General features: G+C 44.8%; 1 protein-coding gene across 5 annotated transcripts; it reads right to left on the reverse strand.

Annotated features, from left to right (window-relative positions):
• Positions 1-162: 162 nt before the first annotated feature.
• On the reverse strand, positions 163-21,437 carry LOC106746246. Of its 5 annotated transcripts, none has more exons than XM_014622606.1 (29): positions 20,360-21,437; positions 17,995-18,911; positions 16,422-16,919; positions 15,909-16,226; positions 15,517-15,688; positions 15,147-15,422; positions 13,500-14,825; positions 12,741-12,887; positions 12,392-12,571; positions 11,677-12,120; positions 10,992-11,083; positions 10,767-10,915; positions 10,325-10,435; positions 9,723-10,067; positions 9,253-9,470; positions 8,753-8,865; positions 8,524-8,668; positions 8,285-8,385; positions 7,496-7,671; positions 6,843-7,129; positions 6,199-6,406; positions 5,941-6,124; positions 5,343-5,555; positions 5,001-5,120; positions 4,571-4,732; positions 4,228-4,377; positions 3,897-4,128; positions 3,644-3,823; positions 163-3,325 (listed from the first exon to the last, which is right to left on the reverse strand). In XM_014622606.1, the coding sequence occupies exons 2-29, from the start codon at positions 18,058-18,060 to the stop codon at positions 3,189-3,191; spliced, it is 6,750 nt and encodes a 2,249-aa protein (XP_014478092.1). In that variant the 5' UTR covers positions 18,061-18,911; positions 20,360-21,437; the 3' UTR covers positions 163-3,188. The 5 variants fall into 5 exon arrangements, with proteins under 5 accessions (XP_014478092.1, XP_014478091.1, XP_014478094.1 ...); XM_014622605.1 differs by having other exon boundaries at positions 12,392-12,574; XM_014622608.1 differs by lacking the exon at positions 12,741-12,887.
• Between the last annotated feature and the right edge of the window lie 59 nt (positions 21,438-21,496).

Consider the following 21,496-nt stretch of genomic DNA (forward strand, 5'->3'; position numbering starts at 1 on the left):
GCTTTTATGCCACGTGTACGCGAACGTACACTTTTCATTTATACATATAGAGATGTTTTTTGAAATTTTATAAGGATAATATACATTGAAGTAAAATAAAGGAGTCGAGAGAACGTTAGTTAAACGACGAAGAAGAAAAGAGGACACGAGAACACACCCAGACACACGCGCCGAAACTCGTTGTTGTTATTGACGCAACGCGTCAGTAGCACTTTTACAACTCTTTTTAGCACTTTTACAAATTTACTAAAGTGCCGATATTACAATCCGTCAGTTTTTACTTGCTATTTTGTAAATATTTGATAACGTACGTCCAATATATATTGATTCGATCGCCATCGATTAACACACCAGCGGTCCTATCCGAGCGAGATCTGGTTGCGCCGCGAGCTCGTGGCAATTTTCCGTAAAAAAAAAAGAAAATAATAAAAGTAGTACGTAAACCAAGCCGACGATTGCGTATGCACGTTATCGTAAATCAATGACTAACAGTAAGAAGGCTAATTACACTGTAACATCTTAAGCGGCGCGCGTGTTACATTGTCAATATTCGTAGCGTTACGTCGTGATCGTATGATCATTATCCGTGTTCATGAACTCTTATCCTCTCTCTCTCTCTCTCTCTCTCACTCTGTCTCTTTCTGACTCTTTCTCTCCTCCCTCCTTTCCATCTCTCTTGGCCTCTTCTGCTCGATCTCCATCATCACACCCGGAATTGTCTCTGTTTGTTTGCCGCTTCCGCACACCGCGTTGGATCCCCGCGCCGGACGTTTTTCTACCGTGTCGTTTTGTACGATTTTTCTATTGCAGGCAACGCTGCAAAGCTTTAGTTTGCTGAAGTTAGACTGTTGATCGTAGACGATGACACACACACACACACACCATTTCCATAGTCAAACAAAGCATTTTCCGGATACCCTGCGATCCCCCTCCCCCCCTCATTATCAAAGTCCCCTCTTCCCCGCTGTTTCGAGCTACTCTCCCGAGAATCCCCACCTTGCCGGCACCTTTCTCCTCGCGTTCGGCAACACTAGTGACGTTCTATCATAGTTAACGATTCTGTACATAAGAAAGTCGTGTGTGTATATACAATTAATATGCGTATCTGTACGTTACTTAGATCTAAAACATAGGCCGATAATCGAATTTCGGGAGACCGGCGCGGCGAAAGCGGCGGGAACCGATCCGCTCCGCGTCGGGATCCACGATTAAAAAAAAAAGAAAAAGCGTCAGCGATCGTAATCGCCGATCGGTCTCAATCCGAGATTGCCTAACGCCACTTGAAAGAGAGAAATAAAAAAGAAACAAGTATGTACGTACGTTCATCGTCGAGTGATTGATTGAAAGATAACGGTAACTCTTGCTTAACATCTAGTCATTAGATCGTTAGTTCGGCCCGAATTTGTGTCCCCCGAAAAATATCCCTTCTCGCGTTCTGCGGGAAAAATCCTTCCTTTCGGCTCGAAGAGCCGAAACTCCGGACTCGTGTCTCGCGGACGCGCCGCGGTCCTCACTAAAGTCTTTTCTACTCGATGATACACACAAGATCACATTGCCACGAACTGGTATGTGCTATTCGCGAGACTGTTTTCCGCCGACTTAGGAGTCGTTATCGCGTCAGAATATTCTGAAGAAGCTTGCGTTGAGAATATCTCGTAATATTTCTTCCGTAACGATTCTTCTCCCAGAATATCTTGCACAATTATCATTAATAATTAATTGCTACTATTAATTGTCCCATGAGTAATTAATTATTAATCGTACCGTTAATAATTAATCAATCGGTCATTAACACATTTTCCAGTGACACAGATTCGGGGCCACTTTATCGCCTAAATTAAGCGTATTCGAGTTAGATTTAATCGTTAATTTTCACGCTAAGCGTATTCTTGATCGACATTCCCTTAAGTGAGACATAAGATCATAATTGCACCGTGCGACCGTAGATAGGATATCTCCTTTGTAGGACTTTTCGCGAAGCGAAGTTCAGCTCTTTGTTTGTTATCTCTACGGCAAAACCACGATCGATGTGGTTAACGTTTTCCGATCACTTCCTCTCGCGGTATATATTGTCGGGCGTCTTATCGTCGCGCGGCAAATCTCGTTCGCGAGACTACAACTCGGGATCGTTAATTTCTTGCTAACGAAAAACTTCACGTCTATCTCTCCTCTTTTCCCCTCTCCCTCTCTCTCTCTGTCGTGTGAATTTTCTTTTTGTTCGCGAGTGTTCGCAAGCGCGATAGAAATCGATGCAACGCGTGCAGGTGGTACGCGTCGAAGGGGCTCGAGAGTTTCAGTTTTGCGGTTTCGCACGAAGCGCGGCAGCGACTCTCTCTCTCTCTCTCTCTCTGTACTTTATATTGAGCCGATATATTTTGATATATCGCGCTGTTTTATATGCCGATCAATATATGTCTTCTTTGTCGTTTTTGTCCTTGCGCCTTTTAAGAGGGCCGATATTAGCGGGAGTAACGCGATAAACGAGAACGCAAGATAAGGGAACCTTTTAAGCCTGCGTCTGATCAGCCTAAAACCTATGCGACACTGTAATAATGTAATTCAGTGCTGTGCGAGTTTATATACAATGCGAACGCGCGTCTGTTACTTTCTCTCGACTGTGCATACACGTGCTTTACGTTTTCGGTCTGTATAAACGCCATTCGTTTGAGCCAACGTTGAGTTGTTACCACGGATCGAATCGGGTCAGACACGTTGGGACTATTGTACATAAAAAAAATAGGCTCAATCATGTAACAGCGACAGGAAAGCAACACAATTACAATTACTGTAGAAACGAAGATGTCTTACGAAATAAACTGCAAATTAACAGAACCCACCTTCGTTCGTGTGCTCACTTGCGTCACTCTCATCCTGTGTGTGTGTGTGTGTCATCGATGTCTGCGTCTTTATTCTTCCAATGCTTTCCATATGGCACGTGTTTTATTGAGATATATAAATAAATCGCAGGACGGATTAACCACGAAGAGAGAGAAAATCGGTGAGTATATTACGACGAAGTAAGTATCTCTAATTATCATTACGTCTCCACGGGCGATGATGCGTACAGATGGAATTGTTTCATATAGATGGAGTTATTCGCGAATTATTCGTTAACGCTGTTAATGTACGACAGGCCGCTACATGACATCTTTAAAGAGAACGTCTTTCGCACAAATTTCGTACAAAGTCTACCTGCCCGCGAGCGATTCCTTGATTTTCTGATCGATCCATCGCCGGTAATACGCTACGCGGACGTAAACTCCAGGTTTGTTCGCCCTGCCGCAATGCTGGCCCCAGCTGGTTATCCCGTACAGAGTGAAAGCTCCTGACGCAGAAAAGAAAAGAATATTAGAAATTTCCACGCTGTCGCGTGCGAATATTGATTTAAGCGAGATCGAAACGTTTTGCAATTTCTCATTTTGATAAGGGAAATCGGGATAATCATTAATTTCCGATACTGTTGTTTGAGAAACCAAACAATCCTGCTCGCTGAATCAAACACTCGCTCGTCTGCTCCAAGAGACAATTTGCTTCAATGAAGGAAATTCTATTGAATCCAAAGAGATCCTTTTCCTCTGTATAGACCTCGTTATTCGGTTAATTAAGGCCTCCTCGTGGCTTTACGGATTTTTTTCCTAATTACCATTGTGATAACACGCCAGGGGGCCGCCGGAATCGCCGTCGCAGGTGTCGATACCCTCGTCGAGGTATCCGGCGCATATCATACCGTCGCTTATGGCGCCCTCGCCGTAAACGTAACCGGCCCGGCAAATCGACTGGTCCAACAGGGGCACCCAGCCGTACCGCAAATCCTTCGATTGCGCTGCAAGAGAAACAACGGTCTGTTTCATCGCACGAGCGAGCTTAAAGTAATCTCCTCCGGCAAACTCGCTTACTCGTCTTTCCCGTCTCGATGCTGCCGAATCCGCTGATCGTGCAATTGAGCCCGGCTGGGTACTCGGTGTTCTCGGGCGGTAAGCAAATTGGCATGATATCCTTGCCAAGCGGGATACCGGGGCCTTTAAGTAGAACCAGAGCGATATCGTTGTTCATCTTGTGACCTATGCGGAATTCCTCGTGCACGTAGTAATCCTCGATGTTGGCTTCCACTTCGGTGCCCTCCTCTATCTAGACGGCGCGAAACCCGGCGCGCGAATACACCGTGAGAGCTCGCTGCGGAAACGTGCGCGCTCGCTTGCGCGACGACGATAACGACAATTTACTCACATCTGTGTTGTAATCCCCCGCGCGAACAAAATACGTGCCTTTGTTGTAGCCTTCCAGACAATGCGCCGCCGTTAACACGTGCAGGGGCGACACAATCACCGCGCCGCACCAGTGATTCGATCGGCTGTGTCCTCGGACCCGCACGCTGGCCTAAATTTTATTTGACGCTATCTTTAACCCTTTTTCTCGTGAGGAAGAAACAAGTCAAAAGAGTAGAACGCGTGTCACTTGAATTCTACGGTTACGAAAAACAAGAGGATCGCGGTGAGGGAGCCTTAAATACGTGGCGACAATTTACTTATCAATCATCGCGAAATTCGGATCTGGCGATAGTATAATTCACCTGCCAAGGGTAGGTGCCTTTCGGCGCGATGGAGCCGTGCACCACCTTCGCGAATATCAAGTCCTCGTCGTCATTGAAATCTTTGGCGCGCTGGCCGCACTTCGCCGGGAGTATCTCGTCGATGCTTCGCTCTGGAAGTTCCGGCACCATTGTCCATTTTCGCTACTCGGCGAAGAGGAGAATGTGTCAAGATCGAGAAGTGAGCGAACAAATTGTACACAACTGCTGATGCAAACAGTAACGTTTATTTGCGAATTTATCGCGATTGTTATCGACTCACAGCCGGTGGTGATTGTCAAAGAGCATAATATTACATCGTACACGATATTAGCAATCTCCGTTAACAAGCGAAAGCAATCCAATAAACAAAACGTGTAACGTTCGGTTACGGTCACACAGCGGGAGGACATTAGGTTGGCTTTCGATTTACCTCGCTGACATCTCCAGGTGAGCAAATTACACCTGCGTCCTCGTTATGATTGCAGTTGTGTCGGCCCCAGTGATTATGGTCGCATCGATGCAACTGCGTCTCGTTGCCGTGACAGAAAACCTATTCCACAAGAATGACGTATCCGGTATTCTCCGATTGCGTTAACGATGTAACAAAGCAGCGACAAGCCGTGAATCATCGCTCGAAATTAACTATTACTGATGTTTGACGTTCATGCAACTAAGGGAGAGCTAAATGGCGGAAAGCTGCGGGGGTGGAGCGATTCATAGTAAAAATTGAAACGATCGCTTATCGAAGAGATGTTCTCAGATCGCGAATTACCTCGTCTAGCCATATCGGTCCCTCGCCGGGCCCGAAGAAACCATTCTTCTTGGCGATTGCTCTACCTCCGTAGCCCAACGATCGGCAGATAACCGCCGCTGCGTTATGCGTGAAGTCATCGTCGCACACGGTGCCCCATACACCGTAATGTCGCACTTCGACCCTTCCCTGCAGAAGGCCGTCGCCGTCCACTAAACGCAACTCGAACGGTGCCTGGAATGAAGACGAAGTTGCGTCTAGTGCGAGTCGCGTTTTCATCCTGACTCACGTCTAGAGAATGAAAACGGCCCCAATCTTACGGTGATCTATTCCGTAAATCACGGTAAATTATCCGGTAATTTTGGAAAGTTGGTAAAGTGGTAATTTAGGAAAAAAATTGCAGAAATAAAAAAATTTTGATAGAAAGGTCGAAAAGAGCATTTAGCCTTTAAAATGAGAAATGCGTCATATAGTAATTGAGAAACTAGATATATGCCAAAAACTATCAAAGCAATGATAAGAAACAACGAATTTTAACCAAAATCGCCAAAACCATCGTGACTTTACCGTAAGTAATCGACACTTGAAATCGAGACGGTAATTTTGCGCTTCTACTCACATCGCAATGCTCCGGGCTCTCGTCGGAGCCGTCCGGGCAATCGACCACCTCGTCGCAAATGAACGACGTCGATATGCAAGCCGCACTGTTGTCGCACTTCCAGTAATCCTGTTGACAGGTGTTGACCGCGGTCTTACAGACGATGCCGACGGCCTCCTCCGGTTGACAATTGTGGACTCCCCATCTGAGGAAACAGTCGAGAAAGTCGGCCATAAGCATGCATCGGCTACGCGTGTCACAGCGCCGAGCGATTCTTACCCGTTGAAGTCGCACTCCCGTAAGGTAGTCTCGTTGCCGCGGCACTTCAGCTGATCCACCATAAATTTCGTCGGCGGGTCGAGATTTCCGTAGAATCCACCCTGTCTAACGTCCAACGCGCCGAGAACGAAACCGAGCTCTCTGCAGATGACGTCAGCATTGATCATGCCGAAGCCGTCGTCGCATACCTGCCCCCAGTGTCCTAGAACTGCTCGACAAATCGACCACATTTAGAAAGGACCACAGAAGCGATCTGTCATGTCTCCGAGACATTATAATTTCATTTCGTTCCTCCTTCGCGCCGATCTCTCGCCGCTAAAACCCGCACGATCGATACGAATTTCACTTGCGCTATGTTAAAATATATGATATATATATCATCTAATATATATTTTATCTGATCTATATATATCGTATGTATATACGGCCCGTATAATACTGGTGGTCCATTTAAATCGAGCGTCTTAAATATTTCACTTGTTTTTGATGATATTTACGATGCTCGATTTAATTGGACCGTCTTGTATATACATCAAACACGATATATATTTTTCACAGTATCTCTTTTCTTTATTTTTAATCTTTTAGAATTCGCTCTTTCGCCCGTTCACTTTTTCGTGCATTCCTGCGACATGCGTGCTCACCTTTGACCTCGACTCGCCCCTCGTGACTACTATTTGTGCCTGCCAGGCGAATCTCATAATCGAGATTCTCCGCCGTGCAGATACTCTCGTCGCTGCGATCGTTGCAGTCGTTTTTACCGTTGCAGACCTGGCTTTGATTTATGCACTTGCGATTATTGCAAATGTACATGCCGTCGCAATTCACGCTTCTCTCCGTCATTTCGTAATAATCGAACTGCCTGTCAGACTTAAGCGCGCCAGTCGAGCCAATGTTGCTGTCGCTGAGCAGACAGATGTTGCCCTCCGCCCTGAAACGAGATGCATGGATATTTGCGAACAATCGCGAACATTACACCGGGAAATAATTAGTCCGTGAACGATCGCGGTGTAAACGATGTGTGTGAACGGTGCCGTAACGCTCGTCTGTAAGAAGTTACTTTTTTTTACACGGACGTTGACACTTTTTATCTTCTTAACATGTATAAACAACTCGGTGTATTTTTATTGTCACTCCGTCGTTGAATGTTGCGGCGGAGAACGTTCACAGACACGGACGTTAATTATACATTTGCTATTTTAACGCGAAACTTATTATTATTATTATTATTATTATTATAACGTTCTCGCTTGCCGGTTGACGGATGATAAATAACTCGAATAACTTTTAGACAGACTTGTGATTAAAAGAGCGGCAAGTGAAATCGGCTTCTTTGCATCTTAAAGCGCAGGTCTTCAGTGGCGTGTTCAGCCATTTTTCCACGTCGTAGCCATCGAGTTTATGCTTCGCGGATTTTTCAAAGAGGCTGAGGTCCACCGCGCACTTCCTCTCGTCGGCCCCGTTCGTACAATCCTAGACACAGCAATTGTTGTAATAATTGTGTCGTCGTCCGATTCTCGTCCGTAGTAAACCAGATCGCTAATGCAATTATCTTATCGCGGAAGTTTCAGGGAAGCTCGAAGTTTGTAATTCGTCTCTACGCGGCGGCGGATCGTTTCGAAATGGAGAGGTCGACGATTAAAAACTTGAGTTATTAAAAGTTTTCATGAAAGTCCAATGCCTCAGGTGTATTTATTACGAGTTGCACCGCGGCTAACTTATTGCGCATCTTATTATTAAAACCCTTAATTCGCTAGGTACGACAAGCTTTTACTCTCCCGCGCGTCCATTCGTTCATTCGTTACATCTTCTTTTGGGAAGATGATCGTGTTTTTCTCATTTCAGCTTAATTTTGTTTTAATTTAATTCTCTCAGCAATTCCACCATCTCTGAATTATGCAAATTTCCGCATGAGCGTGTCCGCTGTTTTTTCAAATTGCACGTACGAGTGACATTTGCTAAATCCTATCCGTATCCCTTTTCTGCGCTTTCAAGAAAATAGAGGAAATGTAGGTCACGCTATTTTACACTATGGACGCGTCGAACGTGTGTGTGTATGTGTATGTGTAGATCGTTTGTATCCTACCTCCTCTCCGTCGCAGACCCACGGAGATGGAATGTACTCTCCTGGCATGCATTCGAAATGTCTAGGTTTGTGTTGGCCAGTCAACGTCGACCGTTTCGGATCTGAGAAAAAAATAATAATTGCTTTTGTCTCTCTCTCTCTCTCTTCTCTACTTCGATATTCATGCCAATGCTTCATTCTTCGCGACTCGCGATCGTGGAGAGAGTGATTCAATTAATCACACAACTTCGAGTACCTACCGATATTTCGACAGGCAGGAATATCGCAATATTCGCGCTCTCCCGTTGGTCCTGCGAAGCACCATGGCCTCGATTCCTTTGCGGGATTAGGGTTCCTGCAGAAGTTGTGCGTTCTCAGTTTCTCCCGGGCTTCCTCGCTAACGACCTATAACAACGCATGTCGTGCGATTTAATCCGAACTGGATCGCTGGATTTTCCGCAGGCCGCACAAAGAGCACCGAACACTCACATTCACGCGCAGCTGATGGGCGATTCTCTGGTCGGCCCATGGGAGACATTCGTTTCCTGATAGTGTTACATTGGCTTTACCGGCGTATTGATTTCCTTTCCCGTAAACGCAGCCTGGAAAAGCGGATATTGTTAAATCCGCAAATTGTCTTTCCGCGCGTTTGGAATATATATCGTGTGATACTGCGCGGAGAGAATTACGTTATTACGTTATTCTCTGTGTCAGAGAGGCGGATATTTGAATCGAATTAAATAATGCCCGATGAAGTTTCGTAACGTATAAATTATCTCCGTTAATACGTTCCGCTCTCCATTATAAATGCGTAATTATAGTGAGTTGACGGGATGTGTTCCTCTCTCTTTCTCTTTGTTATTAAAATAAATATAAAACTCTATATAATTTCTATCGGGCCGCGCGTCATCACGCGCTGAAGTGACACTTCATACGGTTTCCACCCCTGTGTTCATAAACCCCCCTGGCAATTTTTTTTTTAACATTACCGATGTCCTCATAAGGTCTCTCACAGACGAAGGAATGCAACTTTGAGCTGTCCGCGCAGTCCTCCGTATCCCAGAAGAAATAATCCGCGACGCATGTCGACTCGGCTAGTTCGTGACATGGAAATTTCCGTTTCATTACGATGCAAAGAGGACGAGGGCCCAACGGCTGCGGTGGCTGCTCCGTGTCGTTCACCCAGCCGGGCCACCACTTTGTAAATCTAACAAAACGTTTAACATAAAACTTACGGTTATAGGGACCGTCACCTTGGAATTCATTAATTTTTGATAAGGTAGAAATAAATTTTGCGCTCGGAGGAGAATCGCAGCGTGGTGAAACGAAGCGTACATACGCGCACGGGTTAACCGAGGCAGTGAAAAGAGGAAGAGAGATGAAGGGAAAGAGAATCGGGTTAATGGGATATTTAAATCGTTTAAAATCAAAACTCGAACTGGGAGTTTTCGTGTCGTACTTAAACATGGCGTGAGTGGAGTCCTCCCAGAGCCAGAAGGGGCGATTCATAATGGCGAAGCCGGTGCCGGAGGTCATGATCGAGCTAACTTCCGGATACAACTGCAACAGCCACTCCGACACGAAGTTGTTTTCCGCCTGGTTGGCGATGTCGATGAGCCGGGCGTTCCTTCGCTTGCAGTAATCTGACGCCTCAGCACGGTTCAACCCTCCGACTGGCTCGGCCAAATGGTAGCATTGTTCCTCGTGCGGTATCTCGTCCTTGCGACAATGCGCGATATGATTCGAGAGGCATCGCACGCCGACAGCGTCCCTATCCACGCGGCACTCCTGATTGTGCGTGAATCTAGATTGGCATAATTATCATCACGGTGTGTATCGCAGCGCGAACATCTCCGCTGCGATCCGCGTCGTCGTGCGAAGAGGATCGCAGGATGTTCGTAGATTTTGAAAAGCGAGAAAGGAGAAGAGCGAAGAACAAATCGCTGCTATCGTTTTGCTGCTATTAGGCCCGCGAGAATCTCGTAGATTTCTACTTGTCAAACGAATCCCCGCCCGCGATAATAGAGAGCGTTTATCAGTTTCTGGCAGCGGGTATCTTACTTGCACGATTGAAATCTGGTCTCGTTGCCGAGACACGTCACGGTGTTCGCCGCTACCCAAGTTGGCACTCCGTTGTGATTGTTTCTGCCTTGCCAAGCCATTTCGGCGCCTCTACATGATGAACAAAAGACTTGGTATAATTTGTCATATCGCGCTCCGTCGTTAGTTACTACTTCATCACGATCCAAGATCACGCGGTGCAAGCGAGCTTTACACGCAACGGACAAATCTCGAGATTAGGAATATATTTTCTCGAGTTAACTTCAGTGTACTAAAATACAATAGCAAGGTAATGATTTCTCTTTTTTTCATGTAACTGAATGTTAATTATCATATATAGTAATTTACACGTTACAGCCGCGACACGTGAGCAACTGCACGATGTATAATCTAGCTACAGATTTATAAAAAAGGAAGATACGATAACTTTCACTTTGCGTACCTGGTGTAACCAAGTTGTCTGCACACTATGTGAGCCTCTTTCAGCGTCCAACTATTTCTAGAATCACACACGATGCCCCAACCTGGCAGCGCGCCTTGGACCTCAACGTAACCATCGTTAGGTCCGGTACCACCTCTCAAGCGGATCACCTGTTAAGGTGGGTAATGATAACATTTTTGTTTCATTAGAATTGAAGCTAAATTTTTCGAGTCGTCTTCATCTCACCTGACCGGATATGGGTGTCAGCAGAGCGGTCTTTTGCGAATGAGTCAATGGTCGCACTAACGGCACGTAATAAACTGGGAAAGGTGGCTCCTCTGCAGAAAAGAGAAAAGAGAAAAGAAAAATTAATATGAATTCCTTATTAATAATCAGATTACTCGAGAAACGGTGTGCAAGATAATGTTCCGTTCGTTGATGGAAATACACGGATATTTTTGCACGTTGCTGTTTCTTCAAAATAATATAGAAACACTGCACGCAACCAAGATACGTGGACATTTGCATAGATAAATGACAGATTTGTTATTTAATGGAGTAGCTACATGCACAATTTTTAGTAATGCATGATTTCTCCATCGATAATTATGATTCATGAAATGAAATATTATAGAACATCCGGTACACAACATATAAATATATATTTAAATAGATATTTCAATATAATATTATATTAATTTATATTTATAGGTATTTTTATGTGCATATAAAGTGTTTCCCCCGCGAAAGCGTTACCGAAAGCGTTATAATAAAAAGTTTCAATTCATTATTATGCAACACTTTATGGCGCGACGATACACAAGAAGCCAGCTCGCCAAAAGGCCATTCAAGATAAGTCAACTTACCCAATATTCACTGACAATCGCATAAACATTTTTAGGCCTAAGTTCGTACGGAGTCTTCTGCTTACCTTCTTTAAACGGCGGAGCTTCGATATTAAAGAGCTCGACGTCGGTTTTCTTCGGGGTGATCCTCATAACGACCGATGGAGCCGTGGTGATGTCCTCGGTCTTATTTTTGAAAACCAATTTGGGCTTCCACTCGTTTTTCTCGTCCAACACGTCCACGTAATCACCCGTCTCCCGTGCGAGGATATCCGGAAATTCCGACGATATGTCACTTAGCTTTGTATCGATACCGCTCGAAAGGTCAACTTGTTCAATCGAGACACCGGGTAAATGGGACCTACTCTCGTCACGGGAAACACGCGGTTCTTTTTCCCTTATAGTGTTTGTAGTGTTTGTAAGATCCTTCGCTCTTCTTGTCGGTACAGACGGTTTATTCGGAGGTCTCGTGGCTGTCGTTCCCGTGGACGTTGTAACGTTGAACAATGGCGCGTAACCGTAATCAGTGCCTGTTAAAAAAAGAAACAGGTAGTAATCAGGTAGCAAACATTGTTGTGATAATACGCTGTTAACGCGAAGTACATACTTCCAAATTCGGAGGTATTATTGCGAAATATCTCCAAATTCGAGGTAACTAGAGATACCTCGAAATGTCCCCCGTAATTACATAGAGTTTTTATTTCAACGTGTACCTCCAAATTTGGCGATTAACAGTATAGGAAAATTGTCGCGACTAAAAGAGATATCGACGAGATATTAATTTAGACGATAGAAGCGTACTATTCAAATTGTTATCCCGATCGAATGGTTTTTGAACTTCATACGGATACTGCATCTCCGGGCGTGTTTGATTACTCTCAATTTCCTTCGTGATGAAGTGACCCTTTACGCCATTTACATTGGCGTATATCCCATCCGGATAAAGATTCGTTTTCGGATGCTTAGTTTCATTCGGCGAATCTGCTAAAAAAATACGAGTGTGATCATAAAGTAAAACGTGATAAATACATATCAATTCCGTTTAAATTGTAACTCACCGTAAATAGTTAACAAGTATACGTATAATTGTAATTATTATTTTATTATGAAATGATCAAATAATTTAAACGTTATAGATCCGCTTACAGACCTGGACCTATTTGACCCCTCGAATGTGCGAAGATATTCGTCTTCGATGCCCACTGTGCCATTTTCGCATCGTTTTCCCTGTCAACCGTGCTTTGCTGATAAATATCACTTCCCGATTGCCATTGGTGGAATTTATTTTCCTGAGCGTCTACGAAACGTGAAGCTTTCACTCATATTCAATAATCTGACGTGGAATCTTACGTAAAAAGTATTTTCATGACATGTGTATGACGTAGTAAGACAAGACTAAAAATTAAAAATGCACAAACGTACTTTCCGTACTTTGTACCTGACCTCTGACTGCATTCTTCAGTCACTTAACCTTCATCCGTAATTTATTTATCGCACTTACTATTCCATTTACACACAATATATTAAATCCCCCATTATTTGCCCGTAAAATGCATTTAATCTCCCGTTGTTCGTAAGATACATCAACGGTGCGATGTAATTTCCATGCATTAAGATTAAATTGCATGCGTCATTATCATGAAAGAGAACCGTTACTCTCCCTTGCGCGGAGTCTACGCTGTTTGTTAAATGATATCATGCTGCGCTAATACGATAAGCTTTGTATGCAACTTTTCAGCAAAGTTAATTCGTGCAGCGTGCAAATATTTGCCATTAGATGTCGCAAAACAGCAATTTGATCGTCGTAAAGTCTGTCGTGAACTTCGCACATACTTGTTACAATCAACATCTCGATGTCATTGGAAAAATTGTATAATCTCGATACGCGCTATATTAATTTTTATCTTACCTTGATCCAACGGGCGCGTTGGGGTGTCCGCGTGTCCTCGACTCGGCTGGTCGCGCCACGTGCTCGGCTGGAAAGCGGATCCATCGGCTCGACTCCAGGCGGTATTTCCTTGTTCCGGCCGAGGAGCGGGCGGCCCATCTCGCCACGGACCATAGCGAGTCTGATTCGAACTCTCAGCGAATTGATCGCCGCTGTTTAGAAAAACATTTCCAGTCGGCGGAGAAGTGCGATTAAAGTCGGGACGATGAAGTCCAGGACTCGGCCCGTCTTGTCGCGGGCTGGTCTGCGAGAAGTCATAACCGGTCCTCCGATTTGCCGGCGGATTCCCAGCGCCGGGAAACGTCGTTTGCGCGTCCTCGCGATACTGAGTGTCGTCTTCTTCGTGTCGCCCGTCCGGGAAATACGGCGATAATCGCCCCCGATCCGTTTCGCCCGGTGAAACTGCGTCTCCGAAGTGATGGCGATGATCATGATGATGATGATGACGATGATAAGGCGGGCGATGCTGGTGGCCATCGGGACGCCAACGGCCGTCGCCCGTGTGCGGAGCGTACCCCCCGTAATATTCACGACCGTAGTCGCCGTCAGCGGGGACGGCAGCGGAGCTATCTGAGTCCCAGCTCGGGTTCGCCGGAGGACCTGGCGCAGGCCCGTAACCGTGAGGTAAATTGGGGGAATAAGGAGGACGGGGATGGTAGCCATGGTCGTACCCGTGATCCGGTGGGAATCTACGTTCGGGTGGCCACGGCTGGCCACTCGGACGACGGTCGAAATGACGAGTACCCGGCGGATGACCGGCGTCCGGATCTTTCGCCCACTGTTCGTCGTAGCGGTCGTAGTACCCGTAATCACCGTCGACCTTAGGTCGCCCGAAATCTCCGCCGCTCGGTCGCCACTCCGGACGATACGGCCCGTGGTCCCTGTACTGGCCGTCTTCGTACACTCGACCGTAATGACCGCGATGATCAGCGGCGTGTCCGGGCCGGTCGTAAGACGGTCTTGCGGTCGTCCACGTCGGTATCCAGCGTGGAGCCGGAGTTGTCACGAATGACGGTCTCATCGTCGGATACAACACTCGACTCGTGGTTGTCACGGATGATGGCTTCCACGTCGGGTACAAGACTGGACCCGGGGTTATCGGTGCCCACGGCGGTCTAAGAGTCGTCGTCGTCGTCGCTCTATATCCCGGCCATGAGCCTGCACCGTGAGAGTCACCTGTGCCATTGTATCGGTTCGTATCCGACCACGTTGCAGTGCCACTTCCGACTTCGCCGGACGGTGGCCAGCTGTTACCCGTTGTCCTGTGCGCCTCATCGCCTGGTTTATCTGTACACGGGGAAAAGTTAATCTTAAATCAATGAAAGATATTCTCATATATAAGCAAGAATATTATAAACTTCTCGGGCGATTTTTAGTCTTGATTCGGTCAAATCTGTGTTGACGCTAATACTTGGGCTCAATTTAAGATTAAAAAACGACTATAATTTTCTCTCGGTGCGCAATCGACCCTCTGAAAATATTTCAAGAAATGTTTGTCGATAACAGATTCCATATTGCATTCGATAATTTACGATTGATTGGGAAAATATGATCGCGAGAAAAATGCAGTCGCTGATTGACGTATTACTCAGCAATGTGCGCAATCACCTGTATTGCAGCCAGGTACGTTGTAAGGCCAGTCGCAGACCGTCGTAAGAGGATTGAAAGCTGTGCCAGGACCACAGTCCATCACGAAAGTAGCACCATTCGCACACTGAAGGAACTTTTTGCACGTCTCCGGATGGGGCAGCAAACCAGTGAAATCTGCAGGACACGCAATTTTCTTCCCGTCGGTATATTTCAACTTGTCGTGCGCGTAAGGATACGTCTGTGGACTCGGGGGTGTGAGTAGTATTTTGACATCCTCCTCGGATTTGAAGGTATCTGTAATTGCAAGTGAAACAGATTGAAATGAACGTTTTTTGTTGCATCAAGCGATATTAATCCTTCGATTAAGAAATACTAATTTTCTTGTTACCTTCGCAGCCCTTTACATTGCGCGGCCAATCGCACACACTAAGGGCGGGATTAAAAACAGTCCCAGGGCCGCAATCCATAACGTAGGTTGCACCGTTCGCGCATTGCAAAAATTTCGTACAGTCTCCGTAATGCGGCATTAAACCCGTCACGTAAGGCGGGCATTTCGGTTCCTGTCAATTAAGTCAACTCGACTGTAACGCGAATTTTACTTGAAATTTAAATTACTTGTGTTAACTAAGGTAAATATTAATTTCAAAATACTGTGATAAATATACGAAAAAAAACAAATGTCACGTTCAGATCGATCAATTTAAAGAGAAATTAAATTTTTATAGCTATATAATTATATATATCAGTAATAATATAAACCGTTGAGAGAGAAAAACGCACTTGTAACTTTTGCGAATTTCGATCGACTTGAGATTCGGAGTAAATCGGCTCCCTGTAATCGGCGAATTCACCCTCGTAGCACTTCACTTTGTGCGGGAAGTCACACTCCAGGGTGTTAGGATTAAAATAAGTGCCGGGAGCGCACGGCTGAACAAATGCGCGACCCTTCCAACAATTGACGAAGAACTTGCAGTCGAGCGGATAAACAAATTGCCCCGTGGAATTGTGATCGGGACACTGCACGCCGAATTGGCGGCTGTACCGAGCCACTGTGTGCCGCGGTTTCCACGAAATAAGTATGTTTTCCTTATGTGGTTTCTGTACGAAATAAAAATCTATCATGAGCAAATTCAATTTTCTCCTATTTATCGCGAATCACGTTGCCACTTGTCAAATGACATTCCAACAGCATGAAGCATATTATGAACTTGAATAAATAAATACGCAAGCAAGGTATTCTAGCGAATAAAAAAAAACCTGCTTAGATACGGTGAAGAAAAAGGAAAAAATTACCGTGCTGTCGACAGGCACTCCTTCGTACAAATTCTCATCCCCCGCGCTCGTATCGTCGTATCTCGGCGGAAGTTTATTTTCAAAATCAATCATGTTCTGCGGTGAACCCCGGCTCCCGTATTTCGATGCATCCTGGAAGCCTCCGCGATTTTTATCGGAATCGACCGATCCTTCTCGTGGCGGAGATGACTTCAGATTTCCCTGTTCTTCCCACTTATTGAATTCAGGATGATGTTGCTGCTCGGGAACTTGCTCGGCCGGGTGATCCTGGGTATTGACCTGTGTCCTTTGTTCGATCTCGTTGCCCGGATTTTTTCGCCAAGGGCCCCAACCCTTCGTAGCAGGCTTGGACGAGACGTCGTCGTCGTGCGTTTGCCATTTCGGAGCGAAAGGCGTCGCCTGAATTCCCGACTCGTTCGCTTTACCTGCCGAATACCAAGGTGGCACCGCTTCACGACGCTCAGGTGGTTTCGTAGTCGTGGCTCTTGGATCATAAATCTACAATAGTAAATATTGACAGAAGAAAACAAACACACACACACGCACATACAGTTAATTGACACGTAAGTTAGCTACTTATGACGTCACAAACGCCACAAGTCCGTTGTTTTTTCGTTAATACCTGCGTTCGCGCGTGTACGAAACTGTTTATTCCAGATTATGTTATGTACTTATGTACGCGAAGATAAATATCAAACAAAGTCTCTGTTGAAATTTTGCCTATCAGGTCTAATAACACGGTACAGCGTATTGTGCAAGTTAATATCTCTCGCATGCGCGCATCGGAGACGCGTATTACAGATCGCGAAAAATCGTGTGCGCTTGCTCTCAGATAACTGCAGAAATAAATTCACCGATTGTGTCAACAATGTTTCATTATGACGTCTAGCGGGTTCAAACAGGGGAAAAAAATGTGTGTGAGTATACGTGTATAGATGTCACACATATGTTCGGCTTTTTATCTGATAAATTACGCATCTGCGCAACCCAATATCGCCACGCGTAATTGCGAATTCGCGTTTCGAACATGTGTTGTTATATAACGCGCGTCTCGCCAATATAATATGAAGCAAAATGTTTTCGAACTCGACTCGTTAATAATATTACACCACAAATTATTATGTCAATAATGAATAAATCTCAATACATGTGCTGATATCTCTCGAAATCGATGGTTTGAAGGTCGTACGAGAATCTGTTATTGGGAAATCTCGAGGAAATGCTGAGAGAGAAAGAGAGAGAAAGAGAGAGAGAAAGAGAGAGAGAGAGAGAGACCACGCAAATCTCACACTGCAAATCGATTCGCGTTTCCGTATCTGTTATCAGCCTCGACACAAATCGCGCACATTTCATCGCCGGCGAAACGCAGGCGTTTTCCACGGCACCAGAAAACTCCTTCGGTGTCTGCGCTTCTTCGGACTACCGGTCTAAAGTTCTCAGTCTAAATCCGCAGTCGGATTACGGAGTGTCTTGAACACCACGGATAAGAAGGACGGACGGTTTTGGAGTGGCTCCGTGTGCATGCACCACCCAAGAGAGAGCCACCCGCAAAAGAAACGATCCCACCACATACCGCGAAGACAACGCAGATATGGACGACGCAGAGCGCGACGAGGAAGCGATTGAATGATGCTGTCATCTTCAATACCTCCACGATAGACCGAGCATCGTACTACACTGAACCTCGGCTCCTCGTAAAATCGCGACACCGTAGCCGATCGGCCGAGCAGCTTTACTCTGAAGCAGATAGCTAAGAAAACAAGTAAGCCGATTCACGGAAGCCTAAAGGTTATCGCCTGAATAGTCCGAGGGTTATCCTTAGGGTTATCCTCGAGGAATGTTCGAGGAAAGAAGAGATGAACGGGAAAGCAACAGATGATGGATGGTCGGGCGACGAAAAGAGAGAAAGAGGGAGAGAAAGAGAGAGAAGGGACGGACAGAAAGAAAGAAAGAGATAGGGGGAAAAGAAGAAGAGGAAAATTGACCTGCAGTGTTTGTTCCCCCACGCACATACGCGTTCAAGGAAAAAAAAAACGTCGACTCACACGAACATGAAACGAGGCGACGAAAGAGCGGCTGCAAACAGAACTATTTGCCAATTATCGCTCGTTAACGATTATTATCATCGGCTTAATAAAGGGACCGACACGAGGGGACGGGAGCGAGGACAACAATGTACGGGGGTGCAAGAAATGAATGGGGGGGATTGTGCTGTTCCATTGCTGAGTTTTATTTGAGCTCCTTCGGAACCTCGTCACGAAGGGGGGGATACATTTACGATACACATCGACGATCTCAGCCGCGTCGCGATTTTCGTGATAGCTTGAAGTCACAATTGGCGGAACCGCGCGCCCGGTGGGTGCAGGTGGAGCTGACCGGGTCGAAGAAGTAGGTGGGCTCGCAAGTCTCCAGCTTGCATCTGCCCTCGCTGCACATCACGTACTTCCTGCAGTCCTCCGGATACGCCGACACCGTGTAAGACTTGCCGTCCTGCGGAAAAAGTCAGAAAAGGGCACGAATGCAGCAAGGGTCTGTGAAATGAACGAGCATGCTCTCTCTCTCTGAACACAAACAATGTCTAAATGTTGAAATAAGATTTATTCAATGGGTCCTAATAATATATTCAATTAGAGATCGAAATTTCCCCATTTAAATATAATTTGTGTAAGATATGCTAATAAGAGAGCCGACACAGCTTTAAAATACATAGTTAACATTATAAGTGCAATAAAAATTTGTATGCACTCTTTGTCGCATTGATAATTATGATTTATTTATTGAATTATGATGCAATAAATAATTGTGATTATATATATATATATATATAAAATTTATATTATATATAATTAATATATATAATTGATATTAATTCCATGAGAGATTAATACGAAATACTACAAGACTTGGTTAATATTATAATACTAATCGAGCCTTATAGTATTTCGTTTTAATCTCAGTAAGCCGGAAACATTAAATCAATCTCTTGAAATATTGATTTTATGTAGATCTTATAAACATTTTAACATAATATTTTATAAATGTTTTAAAATTGTTAGTTGATAATATAATATTCCTAAATATTAAAATCATAATGTAGAAATATTATTTTTAATATTTGAATCAGTAAAAATATTAATATGAGGAAACTATGTTACAAAGATAAGGATAACATATTAAGATAAATGTATTATTACAACATAACTAAATGTTATTAAGACCTCCGAATAAATATTTTTTATTATTTAGATATTTTTTTTCAATGTGTGAAACATGAACAATTACATGTATTTATTTTTACGCGAATGATCTCGTCAAACTATTCAAACGTATTTTTCATCAATCATGCTCCTTTTCAACGAAATTCGATTGCTCGATTAATTATTTAATTTTCATTCGTTCATTTCGCAACCTTCTCTCGTACGTTACATTAAGTTTAAGTTTTCCCATACGAGATGTATTGTAGTAAATTTGCAACACATCACTCGGTAATATTATGTTCCACGCACGCTCGTGAAAGCACCGAACGTGAGTTGAGTATCACATTTTCAAGACGAGCTTCCGCAAACTCTCGAGTCGATCAAGTTCAATTTGAGTTTAATCGATTCGCTCTTTCTCCGAAGTAAAACCAGGATAAGACTCGGTTAACTCTACGAGTCAAAGTTAACCGATGCTGCAGAACAAACGTTGAATCTTTCACGCGCTTATTCAAATAGTTACGAAGACGAGGTAAACTACGAGATGCGCCATGAATCTCATTGCAACTTCACTTTACTTCGGAGATCAAGCTGCACAACATTTCGCAAAGTAACGGAACAAAATAATCCAAAGTAACAACTGAATGATTAATCTCCCCCCCCCCCCTCTCGGTGTTTTTAAGAACAGACAGGTCGTCCTGTCGAAGAAATCGTGACACCAGCGAAAGAATCGTTCGCACTCACCACTTTCATCCTCTTGGAAGCGGCGACGAAGTGGCAACAGCACACCAGAAGCAACAGGGTCAGCAGTCGGTACCACATCCTCCGTACGATCTTGAGGAGCTATTCGGCGGCAATTACAACGTGAGCGAACGTGAGCGAAAAGGAGAGAAAGATCGTGATATTTATTCGCAGGTCACGTCGTCTTCTGGGGTGGGAATGATGTCGATCGTCGTCGTAACCGCGGAAACCGGTGATTCCCGACGTGTTGTTATTGCGTACGCTACTCGTCGTGCACACAGGACGAGCTTTATCAGTAGGCTGCGGAAAAATCGCTTATCTGCTCGATGCACAACGACGAAGGTCGCGTCCGCGCGCGTCGGACACCGTTTGATCCGTCGGCCACTGCCGCTCTCGCCGTTGCATCTCATCGCCGCCGCCGCTATCATGAGCGACGATGACAGTTTACCGCGATTCCCGTCGCTCCCGACGCGCGCCAGATTGCATTTCCGCAGAGAGCCCGCGTCCGCATTATCAATCCGCGTGCGAAAGTGCCGAGCGGTGCAGCTCGACTTCGCTGCAGTTTCGCCGCACGATTTTTTTCGAATCTGCCGCGACGATACATCGATCGTCGAGACTCAACATGTTTGAAAGATAACGCGGAAATTGCCGCGACTACTGGGACGGGATCAGAGATTTTCGTATTTTTTTAATTTGCGAATTTTTAATTTACATTATCGTGTCTAATAAGGCAGAAGGTCTGCGTTAGATTAGATTTGCTGAAAACGGAATTCCGACATGAAATTAAAATACGAGCAACGAGCGTATCTAAAACGAATGTAATTCATATCTCGTGTTGCAAATGAGCGCAAACGGCAGAATTAGAAACACATCTTCTCATGTCAAACATTTTATCGTCTTATTTTATCGTCTTAGCGAATAATAATGTAATATATTGAACATATTCATCTATTTTTTATATGCAAATATTGTAATTCTTTATTTGTACAATGTAGTAACAACAGATATTTAACCGTTCAAACGTAACGTCCGTTGAGAAAATCGCAAAATGACTCGGTATCTTCATGAAAATCGCCGCCAGACCCGAGATTTAAGATTCTGATCCACGATTACTACATCCTGAACGATCCCTCAGAGGAT

The sequence above is a fragment of the Dinoponera quadriceps genome, unplaced genomic scaffold (assembly GCF_001313825.1).
Source record: "Dinoponera quadriceps isolate SergipeBrazil2010 unplaced genomic scaffold, ASM131382v1 scaffold566, whole genome shotgun sequence".
Classification (NCBI taxonomy): domain Eukaryota; kingdom Metazoa; phylum Arthropoda; class Insecta; order Hymenoptera; family Formicidae; genus Dinoponera; species Dinoponera quadriceps.

Excerpts from the sequence above, each read along its gene's own strand:
- LOC106746246 (XM_014622605.1), bottom strand. The coding sequence starts at position 18,060 with ATGACAGCATCATTCAATCGCTTCCTCGTCGCGCTCTGCGTCGTCCAT. Across the intron at positions 15,689-15,908 it reads GAAATTCGCAAAAGTTACAA|GAACCGAAATGCCCGCCTTA; the intron begins GTGCGTTTTTCT and ends CTTAATTGACAG. Across the intron at positions 6,125-6,198 it reads CGGGAGTGCGACTTCAACGG|ATGGGGAGTCCACAATTGTC; the intron begins GTAAGAATCGCT and ends CTGTTTCCTCAG.